We start from the raw sequence: 18,748 nt of genomic DNA, 5'->3' as shown, positions 1-18,748 counted from the left end.
TTTATTAGAATTTGACACAGGAATAGTTAAGGAGAGGTGAGTTGAAACCAGAAGATGAAAGGTTAATAATTACAGCCCAGGATAGTGGAAACACATTGGTTTGCAAAGTCCATTGAACATGTTGGAGAAACAGACAAATATAGTTTCTGTAAAAAAAGAATTGGAAACAGTCACACATCTTCTTGCTGGGTGTGACACACTGATGGCAGAGGGCCTATACACTGAAAGGCACAATAATATGGCAAGATTGTTGCATTGGAAATTGTGCAAACATTACAATGTAGAAGTAGCTAAGAAGCATCGGAAACATGAACCACAAAGCATTATAGAGAATGCTGAACGTATATCACATTGGATCACTCATTACCAACAGTTAAAAGAAATAGATGCGAGAAAAGCAGACATTGTAGTCCATGAAAAAATGACAAAAGGGACACTGAGCATTCAAAATTGATACACCTGGTGATTACATTGTCTTACACGGAGAGACAGAAAGTCATAAAATATCAGGTTTTCCAGGCAGAAATGAGAGCATTGTGGAAGAAAAATACCCAGACAGTTCCAATAGTAGTAGGAGCAATGGGTCTTTAAACAAGAATCTACACTTGTACCTAGATATGCTACCAGTACATGTAATTCTATATGAATTACTGAAGGAGTCAGTTCTGGGAACACAGTGAGTGCTATGAAGAGCACTTACTTTTGGCTAACTTTAAAGATTGAAACAAAACTAATTTCAAGAAATTTAATTATACCCAGACTTAGGAATGACATTTCATTCCTGTTGTGTTGTTAGAAACCCAAAAGACTTGGAGAAGTTAAACCAAAAAAGGTGTAGGTCATCTCTGTCAAAGCAGACAGGACTTTTAACCATCATCACCATGTTGGCACACATTGTAGCATTCTAGAATAACACCAATTACTGAGCCAAATCTTGAAGTCATCATGTTTGTCTGAACTGTAGTGTTATTGTGTGTGATGGCACAGTGCTGCTCAAGACTATCTTCCCTGTCTCATACATATACATTTTGAGCTTTAGCACATCAGTCTGCATCTCTATCCAGGATGGAGAGTCTAAGATTGTTCATTTTCACATGGACAAAGTCCAGGTTGTATATGTTTTTGGGATGTAGGGCTGTTAAAGCCCTAGTGTCCAGTGAACATACCCAGTTGCCAGGAGATATTCCAAGTTTCCTATATTGTTAGAGTTGTGTTCCATCATAGACAAGCTTATATGATAAATGGTTTGTTTACTGAACTTGTTTGCATAAAATATATATATCATGGTTAAAGGATTTTGGAGTGATCCTCCCTCCCAGGGCTCTATATGTTGTGATACCTGGGCTCTCTCTTTCCTGTAAGGCAGGTTTTCCCTGATAACATATGGTAAATATTTCTTAATTAGTTGGGGTTGTCCTGGGACTGCCCACAGTTGTATTCTGTATTTGCAAGGGGCCATACTTCCTTTACTTAATAGGATAAATTGCAGTGTACTTAATTCTACTGGTGCTGACAACTAGCCCATTGAGAAGGACACTCATGCTGCCTATGAATAATATCAAACTAGTTTAGCTTTGTATACATTTTCTGTTATGTATCATATATCAGTGTTTGCAATTTGTGTGTAAAATTCTGTGTATGTGTAACCGTTGCATTATTGTCTGTACTTGACTATTTTGTTCATATTGTATTCCATGCTTTTTGATCAATTCTCCTGGGCTAGTCTGAAAATGGTTCATTGCAGTTAGTGTTGTACCCCGATCAACAAATGGAAGTAAAATATTTTTTTTTTCTTTTTTGACATTTCTGTTTGGGTACCATATTTTCAGTTTCCTGGCTCTTATTAGAGCAGACAGATCAATTGATAAGCAGTCTTTGTAACATGCCACAATTAAATCCTAATAGTCAGTGTTGCTGTTTTTGAGAAACTAACAGGCTCAGGTAGTACAGAAGTACAGCAGGTAGTGCTGCCATCCCACAGTAAGAGTTTCTCTTGTTCATTTCTTAGTCTGGATACCTGCTCTACAGAGTGTATATGTCCTCCTTGCTTGGGGCTTTATTAAGGGGTTAGCTGAAGATAGATGTGCCATCCCCTTTCCCTTGCTGTTTCTAGAACACGTTGAGAGACTTCAGGACTCCCTCCCAACTCACTGGCCTTCTCAATGGGCTAGTTGTCAGCACCAGTAGAATTAAGTTCAATGTTTGTGCCACTGGTCCCTGTATCGGTACAGATATCACCCTGATCCTTGGTTCCAAGGGTGCCATTATTTGTTTAGTGCTGATGGTTTTTTAGGAGCCAAAGTTTTGATGTGAAGATTTTAATCCTGATCTTGTTACTGGCATTCTCTGCCGTTGATGGTGCCATCATTTTTGGCATTTGGCCTTTCAGGTCAGAAGCCACCTGCAGCCACATTTACGTCAAAGAATGTCTCTCAATCCACTTTGATGTCCTAAGCATTGGTGTCCTTTTTCTTGTCTCCATTGACTTCCAGATTCATGGATTCAGCAGAGACTACTACTGTGTTTAATTTGGAGGTAGACAAAGTAACAGTGTAACTTATAACATTAAGATGTCAGGAGTCTGCTTTTGATGATATCATCAGCCATGAACAACCATACTTCTGTATCTCCTCCTACTTCTTACAGAAGTGACAAGAGTGTAGGGCCAGATAGTGGATAGACAGCATATGTCCACGTGTTATGGTCCTTCTTTGTCCTTGGATTCCTTCCCACTGAGTATACCAAAGAAGTAAATGTGCAGAAGAAAGCACATTGTTAAGTCTTTCATCCTGGATCCAACTGACTGAGACCAGTCCCAGGTTTCTCCTTCTGATGACCCCCAAGTTTAGGGAAATCTGTGGCATAATATGTAAGAAGGATCATTGCCTGTTTAACCCAGCCTTCCTTGTCTTTTTCGAAGGAGATTGGTTGTACTGTCTGGTCATAAACATTACCAAGGAGTTAAGGAGACTTTTGTGCTTCCAGCTGGAAGCCAAACACTTTCAGTTTTGGGCCTGTCATTTGGCTTCATAATAGCCCCTTGAGTGTTCTCCAAATGCATGGCCACAGTGGCAACTCACCAGAGACTGTTATGAACCAAGATATTGCCTTATTTGAATGATGGCTCCTACTAGCCCCTCAGTCAATAGGCAGTGAAAGAAGTCTGACTTGGTGATTCCATTGAACACCACATAGTCCCTTATGGAGCTAATGCAAGCACTGATTTTCATAGGGTACTGCCTGGGCACTCAGTCATGCAGAGCCTCACTTCAGACGACTGAAGCTCAGTTTCTCAGTACCGTATACAGACACAAATAGTATCCCCAGAAGTCACAGCCTCCATGTGTCTCAAAGTTCTTTTTCTAATGGTGGGCAAAATCTTTGTCATTCCATTTGCCAGGCTGTATATATGGGTCCTGCAATGAAGCCTCAGATATCAGTGGTCCCAGTGTAGGGGCACTATGTCTTTAGCTGTAACAATGTATCTTGTCTGCAAGAAACATCTAGCGTTGTGCCTTCAGCACTAATTCTCTGGGCAACCTTTCCCCCAACCCCCTAATGACAGTTACCATGAACATAGCTGCCATTGGTTGCGGGAGTGTTGCTTTGGGCAGACAGTCCAAAGGGTATGATCACAAACAAGAGGCCAAACTGCATAGAAGCATCTCAGAAATAAGAGGAACTCTCCAGATATTACATGTCTTTCAATACTCTTCCCAGAAGTGCAACATGCATCCACATATACAGTGTGGGTTTGGTGCCTACTGCTTGTGCCAGGAGGGCATGAGAATGTGTTTTCTGATAGCCAACCGTGTTCTCTGTTATCCCAGCCCCTTGGTGGACAGGCTTAGTTAGTGCATCTTGATGTCGCACAAATGGTGTCATTGCCTTTGGCAAAATGTTTATTTCATTTTTGGAGAAAGCCTTGCTATGATCTTTCTTTCCCCAGCCAGTACCAAGTGCAGCAGCTTTTTTTGTCTGATCCCTCGACAAGGACAGACTTCTGAAGGTGCTGTAGTTCAAAAATTACATCCATGACTCCTGAATGCTTTTCTCATATTTCCCCTTATCTTGAAGTTCATTTCTAAAGCTGGACATAAAAAAGTAAGTTGAGTCATCTTTATTGCAGTGTTTTGCCCTGATGAGCCCTTTCTGCTTGTAACTACTCAGGACTCTTCTTTCTTGCTTGTCTGGCAAGCCTTTGCTGGGCTTTCTGTCAATGTTTTTAACTGTATTGTTACTCCAGTTCCAGTAATGACCAGGGTTCCTGCTTACCTTCCTTGGTTGGTTCAAATCGTAATTTCTACCCAGAGACCTGCAGTTTCTTACAAAAGTAAATGGTTGAGGTTTTCCTTTTGGGAATCTTCCAGAGTTAGAACCTTTTACAGTTCCATTTACTGGTGGACTGTTTATCTCAAGTTTTTGTTTCTGTACTAAGCTACTCTTCTTTCAAACTATATTTCACACTTGGATACAACCCTTATCTGTGATTAAATCCTTCCTCCTCAGCTTTCATGAAAACTTGTGTAAAACATTCCTCCAGTGTTTTCTCTTTAGGCCTGTGGTAAAAAATGTGATTTGTATGCTGGAAAAAATGACCTTCTCACCTTTTGAGTGGGCTTCCTAAATAGATTATTTTTTTATGTGGAAAATTATTCACAACTGCATATATTAGCTGAATGTGCTTCATTACTACAGGCGGTAATCTCTACAGTCCCACTGCCATGCCATATTTTTCATAAAGACAGAGTGTCCTTGCAGATTAACCTTCAATTTATATACAAGGTAGGTGCAAAAACATACGTAAAACCAGTCTGTAATTTTGCTGTTATTCTTTCCTCAATACATCAGTAAAGAAGAATATTTGTTACACTTCTTGAACACACATCAACCATTCTGTTTCTGTTTAGCAGAATTAAACAATTCAGAAAAGATCAGTTTTTCATTTCTTACACAAAAGTAGATAAAAATTTTGAAAGTCATATTGACAAGATGGCTCTCAAAATGAGTTACATTCATTTATCATAAATGTAGGAAAATGTTGCAGATTAAACCAGTGAGATAATCTGTAAAGGCACTACCTACCTCACAGACATTCTTTGAAAATGCATCACTATGTGATATATATGCTGCTACAACACAGGCGTCTCTGTGCACACTGCTTTAAGACTCTGTAAGCCAGATGTGATCTCAAGGTCCAGTTTGTCCTTTAAGGCTACTGTCAAAAGTGCCACTATCATAAGTATTCTGGCTTGATGCCACCCAAAATGTTTAACATGGGACTGTGTCCTGTGAATTGAAGCAGAAGGCACTGAATAATGTAAGATGTGAAAGTTGTGTGCTTACCATGATAGAGCCACAAGATCCATGTCCGCCCACTTCAACAATACCACCGTCCATCTTTTGGCAGTGAGGATCAGAGGTGCTTAGTTTAGTGACATCTTTGATATGCTAGTTTATTATGTTTGTGTAGTATGGTAGTTTGAGGGAATTTCAGATATCTGGAGAGGAGTGGAAGATGGAACTCTACAGGAGTAGGTGAAGAGGTAGAGTCTTTGAACGTTTGAGGTGTTGAGCTCACTAGATCCTTTAGCTGCTAATTTTGTGGGTTGTAGTAGGTAGAAATGGATCATTAGAATCTATCACCATGGTAAGTGCATAATTTTCTTTTATCAGATAATTAATGAATGCATGTAATAGGCTTGGCTTATGGACATTGTCTACTATCATGTAATGTTTTCTGTGACATTATATTCTTAATTTATTGATTACATTTCTAAAAGTAATGTGTGTTTCATGGTTAAAGTACCTCTTAGAGTTACTGAAATTTTAGTTTTTATCTTTTTTTGTGATGTTATAGTGAAGCATGTTTAAGTTGAAATGTGGCATATCAGTTTATTAAATGCTGTTGCTGTTAAGTGAATTGGGCACTGGATTATGTGTATTTGTACATTTTGTTCTGGAAGGATAGATATAATGGATAAAAAAAAATGTTCTCTTAAAAATCAGATCTCCTCTTGATCTTGCATAACATAGTGAGAAAAAGACCTGGGTGCCTTAATCTGGGTACAGAGGAATATTCAGAAAGGCCTGCTATTGTATTTGTAAAGGTCTCTGTACCCTATCTGATATGTTGGACATGGTTTAGTGCTGGTATTCTAGACAAGTTGCCATATTCCTGGAGTAGACTTTTCTTTGTTGTACATATCATAATTTCGATTCTACTTGCCACAAACATGATCTGTGTTCTGTTTTCATGTAGCCTTTGACAATATAAGATTACTGAGTTTAGAAATTTTATTTGAATGCCAACAATTATCTGTAGATGATAGCACTGCTCAACCTCACTAATGTTTTTATCATTTCAGAAAATAATCAAATATATTTTACTCTACCAAATGTCAGATTTAACATCTTATTAGGTCTAGCTAATCTTGTTCACCTCCACCCATCTTTGAATCTACTTGAAGAATTCCTGTCATCCTCTGCAGATCCTCCTCTTATCATTATAGGCTACAGTTTTATCATTGTCAGTGCATGTCACACCATATATGTTCTGGAAACTGTTGCATTTGTACCATTTAGCAATCTGAATCTGCTTGACAATCATGAGATTCAAAATCAGAGATACCGTATTTTCGGTCAACACAGTGATCAGAGAAGCTAGACAACAGAGTGATAGATAAAGCTATTTTTATGAATGAGTTTGCAAAATTGTTATTTCCATTCAGCTTTAAAGGATAGCATTATTTGTCCAAAACATGCAGGAGGTATTTTACAGGTACTGAATTATGTTGTTAGGTCTAAAACCTAAGTGAATGTGGGTTAATAACATTATTTGCAGTGGATGTTTTATTATACTCTTATGCAGATGTTCTAGACTATAGTTTACAGCAGGGCTACATGGGATGTGTAAGATCGTCTGCTTCAGTGTTGCAGATAGGCATTTAGTTACTGCATGTATTTCTGCATGTATATTGGTGTGAAGGTATAGTTTACTAATAGTATTTGTTGTTTCCTGTAATTATGCAATTTCATCTTTTTTGTTTAAATCTTTTGCTACATTTAAATCACACTTGGGTAGTGTGGTGCCGTAAGTCATTTTTGGTAGAAGCGAATATTTGTGATTTCAAGTGAGCTGGATTCAAGTATGATGCACTTATAATATTCAAAAAATACATATTTTAGCATAATTTCTTATGACTGATTTTGCACATTTTCGTTTTCTGTTATAGTTGCCACTGGTCCATATAAAGACGTTGTCAAACTGCAGACAATGCGTTGCCTTTTTGAAGCTTATGAACATGTTCTTTCTCTGTTAGAGAATGTTTTTACTCCCATGTTTTGCCATAGTGATGAGGTAAGTTAATTAAAATGACAACTACACATTTGTTATAGAGTCAAAGCTTTAACTGCAGCGTCCGCATCAAAGCAGTTTAACTATGTGCTGTTGTCGTGTTTGAATGCCTTATTTTTGCAGTAATAACACAAAGCTTCAAGTTTTTATCTCCATCCTTTATTAACTTTCACCGATCCATGCAGTCTTGTTAATAGCCACATGTGGTGTTGCTGGTTTAGATCTTATTAGATGCCTTTTGCAAAAGTTTAGTATGTGGTTTTCTTTACTACATGTTTTGTCTTTGAGCATAATTGTGTTGTTTTTGACAGTTATGTCTGTTTTAACACATTCATTAAATTATCACTAAAGACATAAGCAAATATACATTATATTAAAAGAAAACAAACTATATTAACATGTTCCATTTACATACATTCTACATATTTTCTATTCATAACTGTCCTTCATCCAGCATTGCATAAATTGCTCAGTTCCTGCCTTCCCTTAAACCACATTTCTCCTACAGAACACTGTTCTGCATGAATTGTTCACACAATTTCCATTTACTACTATGCAATTTGCTCCTTCCATTTTTCTAAAGATTCCACTTCCAGTTCATTTCACCATTCATATGGATGGCACAGTCGTGCAGCAGTTACGTTGTCGCCTCACAGCAAGAGGGTCTCCGGTTCAATTCTCGTCTGAGGTGCCTTCTGTGTGGAGTCTGCATGTCCTCCCTGTGGTCGTATGGGTTTCTACTGGGTGCTCAACTTTCCTCCCATGTTACAAAGACATGCGTCTGGAGCATTTCTCCCCAGGCCTCTGCTGAAAATTGGCTTTGTTCCAAGTCGTACTTTCACGGTAAACAAATGTTAAATAAATAAAAAAATAAATACATTTGTCTCTGTAACAATATTCAGTCCTTCAAATGCAATTGTTTTAGACTTGGCTTTCCATTTTATAGTAATTGATTTTTTGGCAATTCACCAGAATTAAACTTAAGGCCTTACTGTGTCTAGGTAGTTCAGATACTATGTTAGGCAGTTCAGATACTGTGCCCCAGCTTAGAAGAGTCATTTCCTTAGTTACACCCATTTGCTCACCCAGTATTTCTGACAGAGTACTGTGTAGGGAATTTTTAAAAACTGCCAACTCATTACACACTCAAAATGTATGTTCTCTGTAACCTTTCTTATCCATCGCATGTCCAACATTTGCCATCTACCTGAGGAAAGACTCTTTAGAGTCTGCTTGCAGTGTAAAAGTATCTATATAAGAACTTTCAAGCAAAAATCCTAAACCTTCTAGACTTTGTTGCACACTTGGGAGTCCTACATAATTGTCTTCCCATTGTTCCTTGTAAATTGCTTATCCAGGCTCTCTTCCCAATCTTTTCCAACCTCCTTTGATTGATTCTTGTAGTTATCATGCAATATTTTATACACCCTACTAATTATCTATTTTTTAGCAGTAGCTTGTATTCTAGAGTCAGCTAAAAATTCCCAGATCAGGTCTTTCATTTAAGATCTCCAATCCGTTTCTCCTTGCCTATACTGCAATCCCTGATAGGTAAGGCAGTCTCTATCCTGCAGTCCAGATGTCTTCTTGGCCTCATCCCATTCTGTTACCTTTCCTTATCCAGTTATTTGCTCCCAGTACCTTAGTTGCTGTGCCAGCTTTCTTCAGTAAATTCCAGGTCTCTCATACTTATTCTCTGTACTCCTACTTGCATTCATCCCTATTGACAAAACCTCCTTTCTCCATTCTCTTGTTGCCTTTACTTTATGAATATAATATTCTGTATAGCTGTTATTCTCTTTAAGGATCTGCATCCAAAATTCCACTCTCTCCTTTCTCATTGCATTTCTGTCTTGTTTCATCATAATCTATTCTCCACTTTGAATTATAGCTTTCTGCTTGTGTTACATGTGTGAGCATTAACTGTGCAGCTCTAAAATATCCCTTCAAATCAGGTAATCATAAACCACTTAGTTCTATTGGAAGGATCAACGTATCCCACTCCACACTTCCCCTCTCAGATAAAGTTCTTCAACTCTTTGTTATAAAACAAAAGGGAATAAGGACTTCCAAGATGGCTGCATACTGAGTAACAGTTTAATTTTAGCTCTCCCAGTGTGAAAACAGAATCTCAGAAAAGAGAGACAGTGTGTGTGTTTTATGGGTAAATTTCAGTTACTGGCTAGTAAGTGCATTGGTTGGATGCTAGCACAGAAAAAAATTTAGAGAACCTGAAAGAAAAGAAACCACAAAAGATGGGGAGAAAACACTGGCTGGGAAGAATCCTGCAGCTGTTCAGGAAAAAGCAGTTCAAGCTCCAACTTTGGTGCAAGATATTACTGCCAGTAATCTAGAGGAAAAAATAAGTCAAATGTGCTCAGAGCTGATTAGAAAACTGACACACAACTCATAATGAAAGACTAGAAAAATGGAAGAAGCTTTAAACAGATATTCAGATGAGCTGATAAACTGCAAAAAACAGAGGTTGGAATGAAGAAAAGGCTGGGTGAGTATGAGACTGCTCACGAAGAGCCATTTCAAAAAATTGTAGAATTAGAGGACAGAAAACATTGGGGAAACCTGAGATTTTCTGGTGTACAAGAGAAGTTGGAAGGAACAGACTGTATTAATTTTATGAAAACACAAATAAGCAACTGGACTGGTATTCCATAGCAGGAGATGTTAATTGAAAGTGCACATTGAGTACATGTCCCAAACCTGGCCATGAAAAAGCAGCCATGACCTCTGATAGTAAAGATACCAGCAGAAAGAGTTGATTCTGACAAAACTGTGGCAGAAGGACCAAGTACTAAAAGTTGGAGATAGTGGAGTGTTTGTGGAAAATTATTATTCTCTGTACAGCAGTCAGAAGATGAGTATATATATTCAAATAATCATTGATTGTTGAGAGACAGGTGTGAGATTCAAGCTGTTATCCAGCTATCTTCAGAATATTTTTTTCCTGGAGAATCAAAGTAATTTTTTATGAAGAACATGTTAAGGAGAAAATACAAGAGTTTGTCCAACAAAAAGTGAGCTATAAAACAGAAGGGGGGACTGTGCTTCTTATTCATAGAGAGAATTTGCTATGGAAACCTTTTCCAGTATTCCAAAAGAAATGCCTGGGGGGCAGAGAAAAAGCATAGGAGTTGACTAGATGAACTAAGAGTACATTGGAAATGAACCAGAGACTGGAGGTGGGAGATGGAGATCAACAGGAAGAAAACAAGCAACTCAGAAACTGATACGTTGTAATCCACATTTATTTATTAATCACATTTGTGAAGTATCCCAAGACAACCAGCAATAAAAATAAAAAAAAATAATCCACCACAAGGCCAGGAATCCAAAAACCAAACTCTTTAATACCAACATGATATACAAAAATGTTCTAGTGCCTCGGCACACAGGCGTTTCAGGAGTCAATGAAAATCAATAAAATACACCATTAAGTACCCTCCACAATTAACACCAATAATAAAATTATCCTGCAAGAACAATTCGCATTGACTTGCAACTGCATTCCATATTCAAGCCGGCAGGTGGTAGTGTACCATATTTTAAAATAAAAATAGTTTCTTTAAATAACAATTTGTTTTTTAAAATACAACTATTAAATGCTGTAACCTGTTCCAAAATGCATCCTTTTAGACAATTAGCAAGCCCCCCCATGGGCTGCAGTAAAATGAACTGCTAAGGACTTTTCATGTTTGTTGTTCCTAATATCTCTCAAATGTTCCTGTAGTCTTATCCTAAATGTTCTTTTATTTTCGCCAATATAAAAAAGATTGCAGGGACATTTAAGCATATAAATTACCCCTTCAGTATTACATAAATATTCAGCTATAGGATTATATCTAATGTCATTAATACTTTTAAAACATCTCACTGTGTACTGGCATATGGAGCAACCCCCACAAGCCCAAGTACCAAAATTATTTACACTTCTGTTAACACCCACGTTCAGGTAAAGAAAATTTACTATGGACAACAATGCTTTTATACTTCACCCTGTCTTTAAAGACACCAAGGGACCAGTACACAAATTTCTTAACAAAACCTCTCCCTTTAAGAAGAAAAGCCCAATAATACTATCTCATCTGTAAGAAGATTAAACACAGTAAAAATAAACCTTCTTACATTCCCCAGAAATAAAATTGGCTACCATGGTGCTTTTATTTTTCTCAGTGGGACAGGTCCTACTAACACAACCATCATCCAAAAGTAATCTATGTGAAGTTGTATCTCGCCATTCATTCTTACTGATGGATTCGGAGCCAGTCCTCGGCTCCGAGTCGGCCTACTACAAAACTCGAGGTCCTCAGATAGCTCGAGGCCAAGTCCCTATCCCATGATGCGCGTAGAGTTACCTCAGCTCTAGTTTGCCGCTGCAATAGATCGGAGGTTCTCACTAGCTCGGGCCAGTAAAAACCTTATTTCTTCAAATATTTTTCATAACATTGATAATTCTTTCTAAATAATAGTTTTAGATTCTTAGATAAGCTCTTACAGTTTTTTGTGTAATTTCCCTTCCCTTGGTGTGCCTCTTTCTTAAATTACTATTTAGCTTTTTTGGCCTCATTTTTCTTAGGCCTAGTTATATCTTTATTAGTAGTTTAGGTTATAATGTGTGCTTGGATAGTCACAGCTTTAAAATAATTAGTGTTAAAGCTTAGTTTTTAGTGTGTGTAATAGTAGTGTATATTATTGTTGTGTGCCTTTAGATAGTGATTTTCTGTCACAACTTTGATATATTTAGCTGTCTACTGTTTAGATAAATATTTTTTGTGTGTGTGTGTGACTACTATTTAGCCTATAGTTTTTAAAGGGCTTGTTTGTTTATTATTGTTTGGGTGTGTCTAGTTTTACAGCACCCTTTTTTGATACTGTGTGTTTTAGTATGGCTGACCAAGACAAACACCCTAAATCAGGGTTTAAAAAATGCCCTAAATGTGGGCAGAAAATGTCTGTCACAGTCATGTAAACTGTGTTTTTCGTTTGGGATCATTGCATCTCCAGGAAAGCTGCTCCATATGTCATTCTTTCCCATCTAGGGTTCTCCAGGAGAGAAAGAGAAAATTGATCGACAGAGGTTTGCTTAAACCTTCATTCCAAGAAGCTTTGAGTGACCAAGACGGCTCCAGTAAGTCCTCAAAGTCTTCCAAGACTTCTGACAGCAAGAAATCTAAAAAGTCTTCGACCCTGGTTCCACAGACCTCGGAAACGACTGTCTTATCTTTTTGGAGCTGGTCCCCAGTTTTGGAGCCGGTATCCAAAGTGCCTAAGTCTCCACTCTTACAGTCTGTACCACCTTCTATCCACTCATCTCGGTCTTTGATTAGCCTTTCCAGTTTGGATGTGGATCGTGTGGTGCATAACCTTTTACAGCCACCGGCCTTTGCTAAATTCTTATCGGCTCTGTCCCAAGCTGCTTTGGAAGCGAAGACCCTCTTACCAGCTACTACTCTTCCTCCTCTGAGCCATACCGATCCTTCGGAGTCGGAGGAGTCGGACTTGTTGATCGTGGAGCCTTCGGAGCCGACGCCTGCTCCAGAGTCTTTGGCTCCATTTACTCTGACGTCTGCGCCGATCGAGGAATCTAGGAGCCGACACTCTCTGGTCGGGTCCGGGGAGGATGGTCGGACTGACTTGTCGGTTCTGACTCTGCTTCTCGGGGCTTCGGCTCAGATGAGCTCAGCTCCTATCTCTGACTCAGAGCCCACTGTCCCGGTGCCAAGGGTATCGATGGTTTCCTCGGATCCGTCGGTCCCTTCACATCGGAGCACAGGTGCCTTCAAAGTCATGAGGAGAGTTCTGTTGCCTAAGACATCTTCGACTTCAGGTCCGGCTACCTCCTCCCCTAAAGCGCCTGTGTCTTCTTCTGCTTCACAGTTCCTTGCCAAGCGTAAAGACCCAGAGCCTCAGGAAGCCTCATTGGGTGGCCCCTGCTCTTCCGAGACCTCACCAGAAGCCCCCACTGATGAGGTTCTCAGGAAGAGAGTCTGTAAGAGGAAGCATCTAGACTCCCCACAGGAGTCCCTGACATCTGATACTGACTTGGATGAATCAGAAGGGTCCCAACGGTCCCCCTCTGAGGATATCTCATTTGCTGAGATATTAGATATCCTTAGGCAGAGGGGTGACTGGCAGTCCACCAACCCTACTGAAGACGAGTCGGTTCTCCTGAAGGCTTTCGGTTCTCAGCCCTCCACCTCTTGGGTGTCTGCGCCCTTTGATGAGCTTATGCAGCTGGTCTCATGAAGGGCGTGGGAGTCTCTGGACACCATGGAGCCTGTCCCCAAGAGGCCTAATAAATTTATCTCTGCTCCCCAGGACAAATCTTTTCTGACCAAGGGTGTGCCAGTTGATGCCATGGTGGTGGTAGCAGCCACCAAAAAGGAAATTTCAGAAACTTCCTCTTCTATCCATCCTCCTAAGAGAGATTCTAGGATCATGGATAGATAATGGGAAGTGCACTTACAGTTCAGCTACCTTTGCACTCTGTTCGCTCAGCTGTCTAACCCATTTTACTTGACTGCAAAGAGATCTCCTTAAAGAGCTGGGAGATGCTCTTCAGTATACAGTAGCTGCAGGAACTTCAGATAAAGTTGCCTCCCAGCTTGCTACCCTCAACTCCATAGTTAACTTGTCCATGTGCCTCATTTCGTATGCAGCTGATAGAATGAGAAGGGCAGTGGGTACAGGAATTGCTCTTCAGAGACACTTCTGGGTGCACTTGTGTTCCTTTGCAGATCCCTTCAAGTCATCTTTTGTAAATACCCCTTTTGATGGCTCGTCCCTTTTCAGGCCCAAAGTTAAGGAAACTTTGACCAAGTGTGATCAGGAAGGAAAGATTCTGTCTGCCATAAGAGTCTGTTTTTCCACCCCTGCTTAGACCCTACTCCAAGGGTCAAAGGGGAGGGAAGATGTGGTTCTTAAAAGCCCAAGGAGCCTTTCAGGACACACGTGGTGAACCCCCCTCCAGGGGCAGAGGAGGGGGTCCGCAAAACCAGGGTGACAGAGATCACTTCTTTGGGAAGCCCTACCATCGCTCCTGAAAAGAGGCCTGACTGTCCTACTCTGGAGGCATCGGGGTCACTTATCTTTGTATCCAGACGCCTGGCTCAAAATAACAATGACAACTGGGTACACAGTATCATTCCAGAGGATATTTCATTCCTCCTGAAAGGAGGCCCGACTGTCCTACTCTGGAGGCAGTTGGGGGTCGCTTATCTCCAGACGCCTGGCTCAAAGTAACAAATGACTACTGGGTACAAAGTATCATTTCCAGAGGATATTTAATTCCTTTCACCACACCCCCTCCACTGACAAGAAAAATCCCGGACGTTCCACCCAGTTACAGGGAACAGGCAACAATAGAAGTCCGATCGTTGCTAAAAAAAAGAGTCATCCTACCAGTCCCAGCAGATAGGATCTGGAACTTACTCAAGATTCTTTTTAGTTCCAAAAATGACAGGGGACTGGAGACCTATATTGGACCTCAGCAGACTAAACATCTGTCAAGAAAGAGAAGCTTCTGATGGTCATGCTTCAGTCGATACTCCCCTTTTTAGGGAAAGACAATTGGATTTGCTCGATAGATCTCCAGGATCCGTACTAACACATAAAAATGGCCAGACCATCCAGGGATCATCTGCACTTCCGGCTGAAAGCCAATCATTACTAGTTTCGAGCCCTGCCCTTTGGTGTCACTACAGCCCCCAGAGTGTTCACCAAATGCATGGCAGTGGTCACGGCTCACCTGAGATGTTTAGGATTCCAGGTGTTTCCGTACCTAGACGATTGGCTTCTCACCACCACCACCAGGCATCAACTCATTCAAGCCAGGGACACCACTCTTTCACTCTGCAGTCAGCTGGGCTTTACAATAAAACATTGCAACATACCGTTTTTATCGGAGCAGAATTGGACGCCACCACTACCATGCTGAGACTTCCAGTAGGAAGAATCTTACTACTCCATCAGCAGGTCTGCAATCTGATATCCAAAAACAAGGCTCCAGCATCAGAAGTACTAAAATTGTTAGGCATGATGGCAGCTGCAATATTGGCCATACCTCTGGGTCACATGCGAATTCTGCAATGGCTGTTGTTCACCCAATGGTCTTACCAAGCGCTCCCAATGGCTCACCTTATAATTATCACAAACTCATGCAAAAAGGATCTTCTGTGGTGGTTGAACTCTCTTCATGTCATGATGGGTTGTCCTTTTGTCCTACCCCCACCAGCAGCCACAGTGACCATGGACGCTTCCCTGATAGGGTGTAGGGTGGCATTTTCAAGGATGAACAGCCCAAGGCACGTGGACCGATCAAGAGACACATCTACATATCAATGTCCTAGAGATGAGAGCAGTACTTTTAGTGTTGCAGTACTTCCAAGACTTTTCCTCTAGGTACAATTGCAATTCAGACAGACAACATGTCAGTGGTCTGGTACTTGAACAAACAAGGAGGAACCAGGTTCTACCCCCTTTGTCACGAGGCCGTACGAATATGGCGGTGGGCTATATCCACCCAACGCTTTCTGTTAGCCATGCACATCCTGGGGAAATCCACCATGATAGCAGACAAGCTGAGCAGAGCAATTTTGTTGCCTCACGAGTGGTCCCTCAAGAAAGAAATAATGGACAGGATATTCCGCAGGTGGGACCAGCCTTGCTGCGACCTTTTCGCCAGTCACAAGAACACGAAATGCAGAAGCTACTTTGCCCTGATTCCCCCTCCGGGAGAAACCCCAAGGAACGCACTCGTACACGATTGGCCTCCGGGTCATCTCTATGAATTCCCACCAATCCCGTTGATACCCAAGGTATTACAGAAAGCAAAAGCCATGGGAAGGACCATCATTCTAATAGCCCCTCATTGGCCTCATCAGATTTGGTTCCCCTTCCTTCGACTTCATCTTTTGGAGGACCCTTGAATTCTGGACCCAGTTCCAGATCTTTTGACGCACTCATTGGGGGAACTTCATCCCTCTCTTCAGTCCCTGAAACTGACAGCTTGGCTGCCCCAATTCCCATCATAGCCAGGTTCCATAACCTTTCTAATGAGACGAAGCAAATTCTCATATCCTCTCATAAATCCTCTACACGGAAGCTATAACTTAGCAAATGGAAAAAAAATTCTGTATGGGCCTCTCAAAACAACATTGATCCCTACCTAGCCCCTATGGCCTCTATACTAGAGTTCTTGACCATGATCTTCAACAAAGGAGCTGCAGCAGCTACAGTCCGTGTTCAACTTGCTGCCTTTTCTAATTTTCACCTTGGATTTGAAGGCTTAAACATTGTCACACAAACTATCCAAAGCCTTTCTCAAAGGGACCTTTCATCTCAGACCACCTGTGAAATCTCCCTTTACCCCATGGAATCTAAATTTTATGCTTTTTCGCATTATTCTCCCTCCATTTGAAGCAGCTTCCTCACGTGACCTCAAACTTTTGTCATGGAAGACTATCTTTTTAGTAGTATCACTTCTTCCCGCAGAGTGTCAGAGCTTCAAGCCTTGTCCATTAAGCCTCCTTATTTGATTTTCCATGCTGACAGAGTCTCATTTCGAACTAACCCCTCCTTTTTGCCTGAAGTTTTCACTGAAGCTAATCTTAATCAAATTATTGATTTGCCAGTTTTCTTCCCCACTCACTCCAACAATTTAGAATATATGCTGCACAAACTTGATGTTCATAGACAGCTCAGATTTTACTTGGATAGAACAAAAGATTTTAGGAAATCTGAACAGCTTTTCGTTTCTTTTTCAGACTCCAGGAAAGGTATGCCAGTGGCTAAAACAACTCTAAGTGTTTATCTGATTGTATCACATTTGCTTATTCAGCTGCTAATATGCCCTTACAACATAAAATTAAGGCTCACTCCACCAGAGCAGTGTCTACATCCTCTGCCTTTTCTGCCAGACTTCCGATAGATAACACTTGTGCAGCAGCCACTTGGTCAAGACCTCATACCTTTATCACTCATTACAAAATTGACGGGGTCTGCAGGGACAGGGCCTCCTTTGGGTCTACTGTCCTGAAAATCATACTCCCGTGAGCCACCCGAGATAGATGGTGCTTGGGACTATACCCATCTGTAAGAATGAACGGCGAGATAGAACAACTTCACATAAAAAAAGTTATGTACTTACCATAATGTTCCGTGTGAGTTGTTCATCTCACCTTCATTCTTACTTCCCACCCTCCTACCCCCTCCACAGTTTTTCGAAGACCGAGATGCTGGATTCTTCCTGGTTGCTCAACTCTTCTACAGCTTTCTCTTATGGAGTGATAGAATGACATATGATATTATTATATGCAGCAAACAAGATCTGAGGTAACTCTAGATGCATCATGGGATAGGGACTTGGCCTCGAGCTATCTGAACGCCTCGAGCTTTGTAGTAGGCCGATTCAGAGCCGAGGATCGGCTCCAAACCCATCTGTAAGAATGAAGACGAGATGAACAACTCACATGGAACATTATGGTAAGTACATAACTTCTTTTTTTAAGGCACTAGTAATGATTTCATTACTGTAACCTCTCTGCTTGAACATAGCACAAGATCTGATGTTGTTCATCCTCATTCATTCCTTACTGATGGGTGTTGGTTCTGTCCTCGGAACAGAGTCGGCTGTTATAACAAGCTTGTGCCAGCCAGAAAACTCTTCAGCTCTAAGCTTTTACCCATAGTGCCCCTCTCCATATTACCTCAGATTTCATTTGTCAAGTACAAAACAAGACGTGTCAGGGAGCTCTCATGCTAAGTCATTTAAAACTTTTCAATACTAATCTAAATTGTTTATTGCCTTTCTTAAACTCTTATTTTTTCTCTGTATTAATTGCATAATATTGTTTATCTGCATGCTGTCCCTCTCTTTTTCTGCTTTTTCTACCAAGTTTGGTTCTGACAGTACATTCGTTGGTACAGGTCTTTCCTTATCCTTTGGGTATTTCTTTTATCATGGTTGGTAATTTTTCCTTTCCTTTCTTTTATTCAAAAAAAAAAAAAACTTTTCCTGTCTGTCCTGTGTGACTGTGTTTTACGCTACTGCTCTTATTTCACATTTGACATGTCGGATAAAAAAGGAACCACGGACTTCAAAGGCTGTGATCAATGTGACAGAAGAATGCCCAATGTGGATAGTCATTCATCTTCTGTGTATTGTGTAGGGGTGCCACACCTTTCTGTGAAATCCCTTGTGAAATTTGCAGAGGCTTCATTTCCCATACTTTAGTGGAGCGTAAGAACAAATTAATGTTAAAAGGTCTATTGAAATTTTCTTTCGCAGAGGCTATCTCTGAGTCAGAGGGCTCACCCCCTCCTAAGAGAGAACATAAAAAGAGGAGCAAATCCTTACCATCCTCTCCTCATGTTACT

At 40.5% G+C, this 18,748-nt stretch overlaps 1 protein-coding gene across 1 annotated transcript in view; it reads left to right on the top strand.

Annotated features, from left to right (window-relative positions):
• Positions 1–18,748, top strand: part of SNX14 (sorting nexin 14) — a 1,453,711-nt gene that overhangs the window by 559,184 nt on the left and 875,779 nt on the right. Inside the window, exon 9 of the mRNA XM_044067476.1 lies at positions 7,236–7,360. Within this exon, the coding sequence (XP_043923411.1) occupies positions 7,236–7,360 (125 nt within the window). The remainder of the gene's footprint in view (positions 1–7,235; positions 7,361–18,748) is intronic.

This window comes from Protopterus annectens, chromosome 1.part0, assembly GCF_019279795.1.
Source record: "Protopterus annectens isolate FY-2018-M chromosome 1.part0, PAN1.0, whole genome shotgun sequence".
Classification (NCBI taxonomy): domain Eukaryota; kingdom Metazoa; phylum Chordata; order Ceratodontiformes; family Protopteridae; genus Protopterus; species Protopterus annectens.
This window is presented reverse-complemented; position numbering and strand designations above follow the sequence as displayed.